A 13,834-nucleotide genomic window follows, 5' to 3' on the forward strand; every position below is an offset into this window, starting at 1 on the left:
ACTAATTTTTATAGTGTTTTTTTTATTAATTTATGTTAGACAATTATTATGTTTTTTTTACTTCTGTTTGAAATAACTAGCAATTAAAAATAAGTTTAATTAGTGATAGGAATGGAGTGTCCTAACACTTGGTTTCTAGATTTTTTCTACCAACTCTGCTATGTGTGGGATCACACTGTAAAGCTACAAAAATAATAATTAAATGCTGACAGCTTAACGCCGTGCTTTTTCTTCTTACAAAATTTTTATTTTTCTCTTTATTTTTATCTTTATAATTTAAAACTCCGAGCTATCGAATCTCCAACCGTTGTGACATCCTTCTCTTTTATTTTCTAATTTGGGCCCTTCGTTTAAATTATGGTTAACCGGTAACCACAGGCATAAACAATCAATCCGATGAAACCTAAACCAGACAAGTCATTCTAATTTCGCTAACCAAACAATTTATATTCTTTTTTTAATTTACAATCTTTATCGTTTTCCTGCATTTAAACGCAAGAAACAAGGAAAGAAAAGTGTTAATATACTATTGAAGAGTGGTAGAGCGAATATAGAGTTCGTACTCACCGTTCTCTGCCTTCAGCCCTAATTCAAGATACTGCGTGGTGAGCGGCGGAACTTAACTCTATGCTTTACCCTCTCAGTGACCGTTGATCCCAAAACCGTCACGATTACATTTCCGCACGGTTAAACGCCACAATCGGCTCCAAAAGTAATTACTAAAGTCATTGAAATTTTATTTAAATTTCTGTATATTATATGTAGCTATAACAAAATCTGGAACAATTTACATTTTATTGGAAAGAAAAGAAAGAATAGCCGCGCTTGAAAATATTCTTAAAGACTTCTTCAGTACGTTACAAAAGCAATATTCGCGCTGAGGACTATCCTTGACCCTATTATGAAAATTTATGAGAAAGGATTTTAAATTTAAAGGTTTAGGGTCCAATTTCAAACAAACCCGATTAAATTCAGGTAGTTTGATATCTTCCTTTTAATCTATTTATATATTATTCACGATTACCCGATTCATTCGTTTAATCTTAGAATTAACTACGAAGGGAGTCTACGTTCGAATCCGGTTGCAATAATATACCTTTATGTCCAAATAACTAGGTATAACACGTGAAGCTAAAAACAAGAAAGAACGTCAAATAAAATGCTCGTACAGTCCGCGAGATCTAAGATGAGCTTTACATTTGTGTGAGTGTTCATATACCTATAGTACCCACCCATCTGATAAAATCATATAAACGAAATATGGAAATAATCTAAAATCCTTTTAGAACTTTATTGAAAATTGGACGATTTGGGGTTTGCATAGACTTAACATTGATTCCGTTTGTTTATCCTGGTGTATGCGGGATACAGCGTGAAAGTAACAAAAATCATGTACATATATGTATGGATAAAAGAAAATAAAGAAAATAAAGAAATAAAGAAAGGGTGAATAGGTATTTTCTAGGCAAGCGTGCACCACCGTAGACCGCATCAACGTTCACCAGACTTGATGCGGTCAAACGCAAGCCTATTCCATATAAAAAAATAAAAAAAAAAATAAAACTATACTTTACGACATAACTTCCGGTTTTATAACTATTTCGATCCACATGTTTATTATATACCACACACAGCGCGCTATTAGAGAAAGCATTTAAAGGGCTGATCCCATGGTTCAACATTGAATAGGGATGGTGGTTCAATATTAAAACAATTTCCACCAAATTCTTGAGGCAGTGTGTGTTGACTGACGGAACTCAACGCCGCGTTTTGAATCATTACTAGAACGAGGAAATGAAAATCCATCCATGAGGGCTTCGCCTTTATAATCACCTTTATGTGCCCTTAAGCCATATAGGATTTTTCTTGTTGAACGGAGAATTGAAATTTTCCGAATTTAATTGAACCCACTACTATCGTGCTGCGATAAAAGTGTAAACGTTAGTTATCTAATGTGTTGTGTATATATTGTAAATATGTGTTTGTTTTGTTTTAGGTGAAGGCTGTACTTACACAGGATCTCTTTTTTTACATGTATTCTATAATTGTGTATATTTATCTTTTTTGTTACCGGTCAATTTCCTTCGTGTCTTTTCCATACAACGTGACATTGGTGAAAAGAATTGTGCTCAACTGGCACGCTCGAAACGCCATATTCCAAGAATTCAATTCAATTCGACTTTTATTCATTGTGAGGCTACTACAGTAGCTATAGGCAGTTTGGTTTGAAGTCAGATGCGCGTGGATGATGTAAATGTCATTCTGCTACAAATGGAACGTATGTAGTATGTAATATCTTGGTCTATACTGTTATTACGACTTTAAATATGTAGATACATATTTCTTAGATTCATTGTTAAAGTTAAAGTTTAACCCCAAATGGTAATCAATTATTTTCATGTCTTTGCCGTGTAACAAGACATAGCGCGGCGTTGAGTCCCGCTAATCAACATGAAGTCTTGATAATAAAGCGGTGCTGCTCTGCTGTGTCAATTAAAATACCGTGAAATTATCTGTTTCTTAGTGCGTAGTTTTACGTACTTAATTTCAAAATATAATAAAATAAAGTGGCACAATATAAATACAGAAAGATCACTAAGAAAATATTTCTTATAGTAGAGTGTCATGTCACTAAAATTACCTCAAAAATATATCTTACCAATACACCAACCTCACTTACCAGGTAGCATGTGGTATATGTACGAGTATATTATTTCAGTAAGTATTCAATTATTTATAGGCCCTCGTGACCGTCGGTATAAAAACGTCGAGGCATCAAATTTTATGTCCACGAGAGCAGTACTCGTATATCATGTTTATTAGAAAACTTCTTGCATAAATATGTATGAGAGAAATGTGGGACGAGTATATTTAGCTTATAATCCTTGACTAGTAAACTAAAGGCGGCGTTAAGTTCCAATAGTTAACAAACAATATCTTAAAATTTGAGCAGAAAGTGGAGAACAGAGTGTCTTAACATTAGATTGCTTCTATCTGCATATACGGGAAAAAATCGGTAAGTGCGAGTAGGATTCGCCCACCGAGGCTTCAGTACCAATTTCAGGATTGTATCGAGGTTAATCGGAAAGACAAGTCATAAAATTTAACAAACTTAAATTTACACCCAATATGTACTCGTTTTATATAAAACTAGCGGACGCGCGCAGCTTCGCTTGCTAGCTAACTTAGGGGAGAATTCTAGAAAACGATGAAACACGTGTTCAATTAAATACTTTTAAAAATCTAAATTTCAAATTTTATAAAAATCGGTGCCGATTTAATTTTATTCCATACAAACTTTCAACCCCTATTTCAGGTTTTAAGGTTAAAATTTTTCAAAATCCCTTCTTAGTGGATGTCCAGATTACGAAAGTAAACATCTGTCCAAATTTTACGTTTCTAGCATCAGTGGTTACCGCTGTGCGTGCGTCTTACCTCAGTCAGTGAGGACAAGTCCTTTTATATATATAGATGAACGATTAATATAAGTTAGTTATGACTTTTTTAATGAAATACCTATTTATTTTAACTTTTTGATTTTTTTTCCGGTATTTTTATTGTAAGTTCTCAGTTCGTGCCTAATTTCTTATCTGTAGGTCCACAGGTATATTTTTCCAGTATATAAATATATTTTTACTAATTTCGTCTTTTTAAGTAACCATAATTATATATTAAGTATACCAAATAAATATACAAGTATACATACAAAGGTTTTAACCAAAAATGGACACTGTCCCAAAATAGAGCACTCGTTACAAAATCTTTGGTACTAATGGATTGCGTGTATCTGCATACAACGTCGGTGACAACTTGTGAAACTACTGTGGCTCTATCAAAGAGCTTTTAGTAAAAGCTCTTGTTTATTACAAGACTGTATCGCAATTTACTCTCTCTCTCTCTCTCTCTCTCTCTCTCTTTCTCTTTAGGTTTAGATCATTCTACTGACCTAACTGACAATAAGTTACGCTGGCACGTCACTCAATGTCAGTCAGATTACTGAGATTGGCTTGTTTTTTTTATTTATTTCTTTTCTTTTCATACGAAGCTCGTTAATTCAAGCTAACACGTTCGAGTAGCGCTACATTTTTTCTATAAAACTAGTTACCACTGACATTCATTGTTAACTACTAAACTATTATAGTTACTTATTACATAAAAAGATTCAATTTAGAATATTTTCACCTGAAAACCATATTGAAATGACACAATACACGTTTTCGATCGACCGAGGCCCTTCATAGCGATTGGTGCGTTAAACTGGAAAACTTGTCAAATCAACATATTCATATTGGGAATATTATATTGTAATGGAAACTATTATATTATTATTTATATTGGAAAAGTTAATTTACAATTTACTATGTATAATATTTTTACGCAGTATATAAACTTCGCCGTGGAACAGCGGCACAAGGGTGTGACTGTAACTTGACGGTTGTGATTTCGATGCCCTATCAGGGAAATTAATTATTATTTCTTAATATTTTTATTTCTTCGCTCTGACACCAAGGCAAAAACCCGTCGTTCTGTTCCGCCCCTTAACCCGCAATGCCTCCAAAAATTCGGCAGAAGTGGGGATCAAGAGTGTCATAACACTGGGTTCCCTTTCCCTGCTGTATGCGGAATACAGCGTGAAGCTGATTTATTTTTTATATAAACTTCACGCGTCATCCTTGACATAGTAACAAGAGAGTAGAGTAACTCGGCTAGCCCAACGGCCTCTTTGGCCTCGTCCAATGATGACCGTCATCATGCTCTTCATCATCAGGTATTTTTTCTAAGCTCCCTCTTGTATCATCGACATTGTGTTTTGGTAGGTTGTCCAATCTCTCCCCGCCTCTCTGATCCGTCACTCTTGCCTCATAAATATTATACTTGTCCACAAAATAAAAAGAGATATGTCAATATAAACTATGAATTTCGTTCGACACAATTGTTACACAAATATATATTTTTTATCGTATAGTTCGAGCGGGCGAAGCCGCGTGCGGATCGCTAGTATATCCATAAAACTTTACCACAGTATGAGATTGCTTCTTTGTAAGCATTTTTATTTCTTTAGTTTTATTGTACGAAAGTTTGAGAGCTTTATAATGTGTTAATTTTTAAACCATTTTATGTATTGACGTCATCTAGTTGAATTGGAATGTGTTTGAGTGTGAACGTGATGATTGTAGAATTGATAATCTCGAGGGAATGCTTTGATTTCTTTTTATTCTCTCATTCTAACAATACAATTTACGGCGTTGAATTCCGCTCCAATGTCGTCTTAAGTGGCAGAACTCGAATAATAGAGTGTGTATTTGTAATATTGTTTCCTAGCAACTATTAATTAGAAGAATCGAATAACGTTAGTAATATGATTGCAGCGCTCTCATTAGCGTCATGAAACAAGTAGAATCAGAACTAAAACATAATCTCACTAAAACAAGATTTCTCATATTCTATAATACGTTTTCTTTGTAAGCTCTTCTAAGTCGATCGACATAGCTTTTACAGATTATGCTTCATACATTCTCTTACATACAAATGAGTTTATTTCACATGTTTTTGTCAATCTTATTATTCGGCTCAGGCTTCGGCGAGAATTGCTTCAGAATAATATGATATAAGAACAAAAAAATATATAAAAGAAACGATCTAAGAATACAATTTTATTTGTAAGTTCTGAAATTGAAAAATATGATGAGAAGTGAAGAAAGAAAGAAAATAAGTAGAAAAAATTATATACAAGGCTAGACAATGAGACTAGACATGATGCAGGGGCATAATTGTAAACGCGACGGATTGTGGGTTCGATTCTCACTCGAGGAAATTAAGTTTTGAATAATTTGATTTACTCAACTCATCACATATGCCTCCAGAATTTGGCAGAAAGTGGGGAGAGGAGTGTCGGTTCCCTTTGCTTACCCTGCTAAAACAATGTAAACGATATTATGTGCTTAACAACAATCAGAGTGTCTTGTTTCTACATCTACCATTTGGGTTCTTCTACAGAACCAATAGGGGGTAAGAAAAATTATTGGTGAGCTACAATTGGCTTTTAGAATTGGCTTTAGATTACAAAATTATAGAATTGATTGTACTAATCCTTAAATTCGTTTAAAATAAAGTAAATAATTTCTAAAAATTATATGATTATGAAATGGTTTAATATTGATTGATTCGACTTTGAATAAATTTATGTATGTTTCATTTAAATAAAGTAATTAACATTTCGTATAAGAATTTTAATCATTGCGTAATTTTGTACTTGCTGTCCTTTTGAATAGCACGTCTTAAGACATATTCTCGCTCTGGTATAAGACAATGTGCAGCTTTGAGTTGGAACTGAATAAATGACATTTAAGAAGATAAAAAAATACGTAGATACTAACAAAGTAGAGTAGATTGCTCAATTTGTGTTAGTTTTAGTAGAATATTTTGTGTATATGTATTTTATTATGTATATAGTCTAACTTAATAAAAGTGTAATAAACACAAATTTTATATCTAGAAATAACAATATCATAAGACAAAAAATAAATAAAAAAGTACAAACTAATATTTTCTACACATAAAGTAATACTACATTTAATAATTTAATTAAATTTAAAAGTTTTCATTATTTAGCAGGAGCTAAACCAAATCGTTAATGATAAAACCATCCCTACATTTATAAAACTTGTCCTTATTCTTTATTGTTACGGTAATTTAAAATTTAATTCTAAAAAAAATACGTAAGTAACGGTGTACGTTTGATTTGGACTAATAAAAATGTACCTTTTTTGCAAAAAAAAACTACTTCAATTTATGAAAATAATACAATATTTCTTGAAATAAATATAAATTTAAAAAAAGGAAATAATCATGAAAATATTAACAGTAGATATTTTAGTGTTCTAAAAAAATCTGTGATCTTAAGGTATAAAGGTTTTTAGAAATGAATTGCTTGTCAAAAGTACGGACAAATTCATAAATTCAAATTTATATTGAAATTATTATTAATTTATTATTACGAAATTTCTAAATAGTAATAGTATTTTGTGAATATATATTATATTTGTCTATACAGATAAACTGTATAGTAATAAAATTATAGTAAGCAATCAAAGATAACTTGTTATGTTACAAACCTTTTAGCAATGAGACCACAGAATAGAAACGTTGATTATATTTTCCGAATAACAAAACTAACTCACAACAAAACAAAGGCAAAATATTAATCATTTATAATTTTCAGGTTATTCGAGGAAAATCAAGATCTACTGAACATGTTCGAGAAGTTTCGTCAATACAGAACGAAGGAGGAGCAAATTAATTCCATGGAACTGGCGGAACACGCCAATAACGTGATGAATACTCTGGACGAAGGGATCAAAGGCTTGGATGATTTGGACAACTTTTTTGAATATATACACCAAGTCGGTGCAAGCCATAGGCGGATACCAGGATTCAAAGTAGAATATTTTTGGGTAAGTGGTTTATATAATTATTTGAAAACTTAGTTCAGTTACTTTGTAGTAAACATGGACAAGTCGTGGCCAAAGGAAATAAAATATTTAATATTTTCATTTTTTCGCTCTGGTGTGGAAACAAAACTCGTTGTTGAGTTTCTCCACTCAACACGCAATGCTTCCAGAATTCGGCAGAAAGTGGGGAACAGACGATCTCCACTCGAGGAATATTCGTTTTCGTAGACCAAGCGTAATATTAAATTCCACCACTCATCACGTCCATGTTGCTATTGACTACTCAGTCTGTACCTTGTCCGACCAAGCCTACAATATTATAAAATTATATTATAATAGAAAAACATGATTTTCATCATTAAGTTCCCTTTATATATTCCCTATAGTCAGACACATGTCTAGAAAATTGAATAAGGAATCAAAATCTCATAATGCCCCTGCCAGAACAAATCAGGATTGATCACCTCAAAAGACGCTGGCGGATCAGGCCCCAAAGGTCCGACCCCACATAAAATATAAGCTTCACGCTTAGAAAAATGTTTCAAGTAGAATTGTGATTGATTTTCAATGGTACATTGTTTCTAATATTGTATTAAACTTTTTTCTTTAGATAATACAAGTTAAAAAATGATATTTTTATGAGAATATGAATAAGATATCTTGGATTAGTTTGGACTGTAATAAAATCGACGAATCTATCTAATCTCTGGGCCATAACAGCCTAAATGTAGTAGATGCTTTTTCTGTCAAACTTTTCTTGCGAAACGATAGAAGAAGCAGCTTTATGCCGGCAGAGGGAACCTAGTGTCAAGACACTCCATTCCCTAATTTCACCCCAGTTTTTGAGCTATTGCTTATGGAATGGCAGAGGATTGGTCTTCCAAAGACGAAAAATTAAAATACTTTAATCATTATCATGAACCAACGTCCCCGCTTGAGATTAACTCCCAACCCATAAAATACTCAAAACGACCAAGCGGGCGTAGCTGCGTGGAAGCCGCTTGTTTTAAAAATATAATTATTAATATTTCTCTCATTTTATTTGTTACAGAAAATAGAAACGCCGTTCCTGGCTGCCGTGGAAGCCACCCTCGGCGACAGATACACACCCAACGTTGAGAATATATATAAAATAACTATAAAATTCATCCTGCAAACCCTCGTGGACGGATATGAGAAAGCCGCTAAGACGAATTCAGCGTGAATTACTTCAAGAACTGAATAGTTTTACTCTATAATTTGTATTCAAATGAAAATTGTATAGTGGTACAGAACTACAGACGGCTATAATGATGTTGTTGTTATTTTTTGTTATATTTCCTATTATAGTCTATAATTAATTTTAAAAAGCTGTTTTTAATTTTGTTTGGTTGAATGCGCAATCTCAGGAACTAACAGTTCGAAATTATTTTTTTTGTGTTAGATAGTCATGGAAGGCTATTATATTATACTTTTGGAAAAATTAATCGTTTCGACGCAACCCCCTACAGGTACCACCCTCACTTATAATACTATGTGTCATACACAAATCTTAGTTGGTTCTGACCTCGGGGGCGAAGTCGCAGCTAGTGTATATAGAAAACTATATAAAATATCAAATAATAATATAATTATATTATTAAAGTGTACCTCTAGTGTTATTTATTTCACGCAATGTCAGAAAAAAATGTATTGAAAATGTCAAATTTTGTAACTTCTCCTAAAATTACATGAGTGTCAATTTTTTTATAGAGAAACTAAAAACTATTTTTAAAATAATGATCTCTATATATTATTATACATTAATGTTAAAACGTGAATATCATGTTTAGCTATAATTCTAATGATTTCTTTGCTTTCTTTAGTGAATCAGCTAAATCGATTAATTTATTTGCTTCAAGTAAGAATCGAAGTTACTACCAACGTTGCGTTGAAAGCTGAAAAAGATTTAACGTTACACATAGAATGTTGTAAATGAATATAAATAAACATAAATGAACCAAAAACTCACACAAACAACAACTAAGTTGTAATAAACATATAATAATTTTAATGTAACGTGATAACAATGTATGGCTTAACGGTTAGGTTAGGTTCAAATCCCGCTTCGTTAATTTTCTTATACGTTTTCTAAAAGTACCAAAAAGTCACATTGCGTTAAGAAAAGTTTAATCAAAATCGGTGTTTTCATTGTAAATAGTTTCCTTAATTAGTACTAATGAAGTGTTATGTAAGATATAGTAAACCCGCTAGGGACGCAATGTGGCCATGCTTCTAATAATATTATCTTTTTTAATTAAGATATTATAAACGTTATGGAAGATATTGCAAATTTTCGTCTAAAAAATACACCTACATATATTTCTTCCTGTTATTGTAGAAAATAGATTTTGTTTTAGTTCTCCCCTACACTCTCCAAATAACCTATATGTTAAATACTATGTTCTCATAGTTTCAGCTGAGCGTTGTCTATCAATGACACAGTAACAGAAGAGTTTCATACAATAAGTTTATATAGATTTTGTTATTCTCTGTAATTTTTGAATAAAAAAAAAAAAGAAACTTTTTCATAAGAAACAAAAGCGTAATACAAATGGTATAGGATGCTACCATTATATTGTCGCCTAAGCTACGTATAACTCCAAGAAGTAGGTATAGCGGTATAATGTTACCAGAGCAATGGTTCAAATTCAGATTCTTAGATTTAATATATAGTTTGAGCTCGACCCAGTAAAACATGTTAAAAAAGGATATTTGGATGAAAATTTGCAATATAAAAGTAATCAATTTTATAGAAAAAAATGCTATTATATATGTATTTAATATAGTGTGTTCATTTGAAAATTACAATACTATTAATAAAAAATAATAATACTCAGTTATATTAAAAACGATTCATTTAAAACAGACCATGCGCGGCGTTGTGTTCCGCTGCTCAATTGGGGCGAAAGTAGGTGACGGAATGATCCCCGCTGTGTTCGGAAAAATGTGAAGCTATTTATTTTACCGGGTAGCCATTCCTAGTCACTTGCAAACAGCATTTTTTTCCTTCAGCTTCACGCTGTATCCCGCACAAAGCAGGGAGGCAGGGGGAACTTGGGAACCTAGTGTTAAAAACGCTGCATTCCCATTACGACTTCCCGTACCGTACAAGATTCCGCCGAATTCTGGAGGCATTGCGTGTTGATGTCGTATTGTAACTCAACGCCGCGCCTCTTACCTCGTTACCAGAGCGAAGAAATGAAAATATTAAGTATCTTATTTCCTCGAGAGGAAATCGAACTCACAACCTGTCGCGACTGCCCTCTAAATGCAAAATTGTTTTTGTAAAAATTAAAGAGATGAACTTTTTATAATAACTGAGTAAAATTAATTTAATTTGTACATAAAATAATTATATCAACACTACGTTTTGGTTTTAAAATACAAGTATATGATTTATGTACTGCCAATATATGTATATTGTTATTCTAATATTACCTTTAATTTTCCTAACTAAATGTATCAAATTATTACTAATACATAGAAAATATGAAGAAAATCTCAGATAAGAAATTTAAAAGTAAGTATTAAATCGTAGTTTCTAAGGTTAATCTCCGCACTCAGAGACGTCAATTAGTATTTAACTAACAAATAAACAAGTACATACACAGATTTAAAGTCACTTAATTATTAATTGGTGTTTCTAAGTGAGAATGTAAATGTACACTTCTGTAAAGTCTGACTGCTCTTTAAAACCAATTTATAAAAAAGAAATCACTGTCTATGAATAAGATGTATGTATGTATGTAAATTAAATAATATATGGTCACTAATATAGTTTTAATTTGCGTAGTGTCTAGTCACTGGCCAGTTTTAAGCGATGTGTTCTTCTGGATCCTTCTGTAAGTTAGTAGCATAATTTAAAACAATAGAAAGAAGTGACACAGCAGCTGACTGTCACGTGACGGTTGTGGGTTCCATTCCTACTCTGGAAAATGAATTATTTTCATTTTTCTTGTTCTTTCATTTTTTTTGTTCTTAGAATTTAAGAGAAAAATGTCTGAAACATAAAAGTAATGAAGCACAATTGTAACAAAAAATGAAATCTTTAAAGTTTTATTTATTTATATTACAAGTGAAAATTATGTATTAAATTATAAAACAAATGAAATGATAATCACAACAATGACTCTCTGGTAACCAGACATAGTGGGACTTTGAGTTCCGCAACTAAAAGGCAATGTCTCGAAAATTGGGTGTACTTGAATAAAATTGAAAATAGATATAATTTTTTTCATATTTTAAGCTCAAAATATTTTATTTCTATATTAATATAAATATAAATAACTCTTGAAATACACGATTGTTATAAATTGCGCTATTCAAAAGTATTCATTCAATTTGGACAACCCTTACAGATTTATGATATCAAGAAAATAAATGACTACCCTCTTTGATGTCCAAATTGACCTAATTGATATATTTCACAAAATTATATTGTGAGGCCAGTCGTGGCACAGGGCATCATCAGGCTTTGCAACGCTACGGTTTTGGGTTCAATTCCCAATCATGGGAATTAATTAGTTACATGTTCACATACTGGCAAGAATACAAATCGTTTTAATAATTCTTTCCCTGGAGATCCCATCTCTATCTCTTATGTCACTAATAAAGAAGTCAATATTTTAGTAAACTTTGATTTCCCCATTTTTAATAGAACTTTCTCTTTAGTATGACGGATACTTCATATGAGATTTGGTTTGTAATTTCCTGCTACGACCCCTACATTTTATCATGGGTTCTATCAGATTATGCGAGTTAGGGGAACTACTAAGTGGCTGTTATGTGTTTTATGTTTACATACGAAATATTATTTATATATTTTTATTTCTTCACTCTGGAAGACCAAGCGCCGTGTTAAGTTCCGCCACTCAACACGTAGTGTCTGGAAAGTTAAGTGAAAAGTTGGGAAAATAGTGTCTTATGACTGAATTAAGCTGTTTTTTTTTATTACATCTTTTTTGTCCTATAATGATTTTAATTTTTGTGATTAAATAGCATAAATCTTTTCCTTCTTCTTTCCTGAGACGTTCTTTTTATTATGTCTGTTGTCTTGGCATCAATTGACGGGCGAATAACGAGAACACAATGTCTTATCTTGATGCTATATCGTTTCTGCCTGCAGCTATAAGCGTGGGGTTGAAAAAAACGCAACGGAAGTGTCTTAATGGGAACAGAGTGTTTTACATTATGTTCCCGGTTTCCCTCTGATACAGCAATACACAGCGTGAATAAAAAAAAAATAATGAAATGAAAACTAAGTCTAACTAAGTTCCTCTGTCCAGTAAAAGTTTAAGTAAAGCAAAAAAATAAAAAAGCAATATTAAATAACTAGTATTTTTCATACATTTTAAAACATTCGTATGTTTTATACAGTATTTCATTCCCTTTGATCCGAGTTGATCCTATATTACGGGCACCTAAAGTAGGATTACTTAACAATTTGGTCCCTCAGACTTCTTCAAAGACACAATTTTCTTGATTTCTTTCCAATACTGCTGCTGTGGCTGACCCAAATTTGTCAAATAAAACATATTTTTGCTATATATGATTTATGCGAAAAACCTAATATTTATCTAAATATGATTTTGGCCTTTGATGTACATATACTTAAGATTAACAAGAAAAGAAATCAATTTGACTGTCCTTCCACAATTTTTTTCTCGATTGTTTGTGACTAGTTTTGAATAATTAAGCACCATGTAGTGAGTCCGTAGCAGGGTAGGCAGAGGGAACATAGTAACAAAAAACACTCCGTTTTTTTACTCCGTTCCCATTAAGACACTTCCATTCTCCACTTTCCGCAGAATTTCGCGGAAGCATCGCGTGCTGAGTGGAGGAAGTCAATGTCGGACTTTTACCTCGTTTCCAGAGAGTGGAAATGAAAATATTGAATATTTCATTCCCCCAAGTGGGAATCGAACCTACAACCATCGCGACTACAATATAAGGTAAGGCGACTACAGTCATCCAGCTTATATAGGTCATATAAAAACATATTTTTTGTTACAATTGTAGCTTTTCCACTGTAGTAAACATAGTTTAGACTAATATACATAGCTCTATAAAATGTACAAAAAAATATTATTTTAATTTTTCTCATACAAATATAAAATTATTTATTATCGTTTATTTAATTATCTACTTCAAACAAGAATCAAACCTGCTACATATAACAAATGTTTTAAGGAATTCTATATATATATAAATATATTTTTAAGTACTTATGTCTTATAAATGTAAGATATAGAGATGTATTTACTGAAAAATTTACATTAAAATAGTATCGATGTTTGTATTATAACGTGTAGTTGGTGTATTTAAGTGTTAATAAATATTATTTAAAAGTGTCGTTCAAATAA

General features: G+C 32.0%; 1 protein-coding gene across 1 annotated transcript in view; it reads left to right on the plus strand.

Annotated features, from left to right (window-relative positions):
- LOC146530639 (neuroglobin-like) overlaps positions 1-13,834 on the plus strand; it is a 68,063-nt gene extending 54,229 nt beyond the window's left edge. Inside the window, exons 4-5 of the mRNA XM_085199136.1 lie at positions 7,223-7,454; positions 8,503-13,834. Of these exons, the coding sequence (XP_085055262.1) occupies positions 7,223-7,454; positions 8,503-8,655 (385 nt within the window). The 3' untranslated portion in view covers positions 8,656-13,834. The remainder of the gene's footprint in view (positions 1-7,222; positions 7,455-8,502) is intronic.

The sequence above is a fragment of the Heliconius melpomene genome, chromosome 16 (genome assembly GCF_056956725.1).
Source record: "Heliconius melpomene rosina isolate 202511_hmr_F chromosome 16, ASM5695672v1, whole genome shotgun sequence".
Lineage (NCBI taxonomy): Eukaryota > Metazoa > Arthropoda > Insecta > Lepidoptera > Nymphalidae > Heliconius > Heliconius melpomene.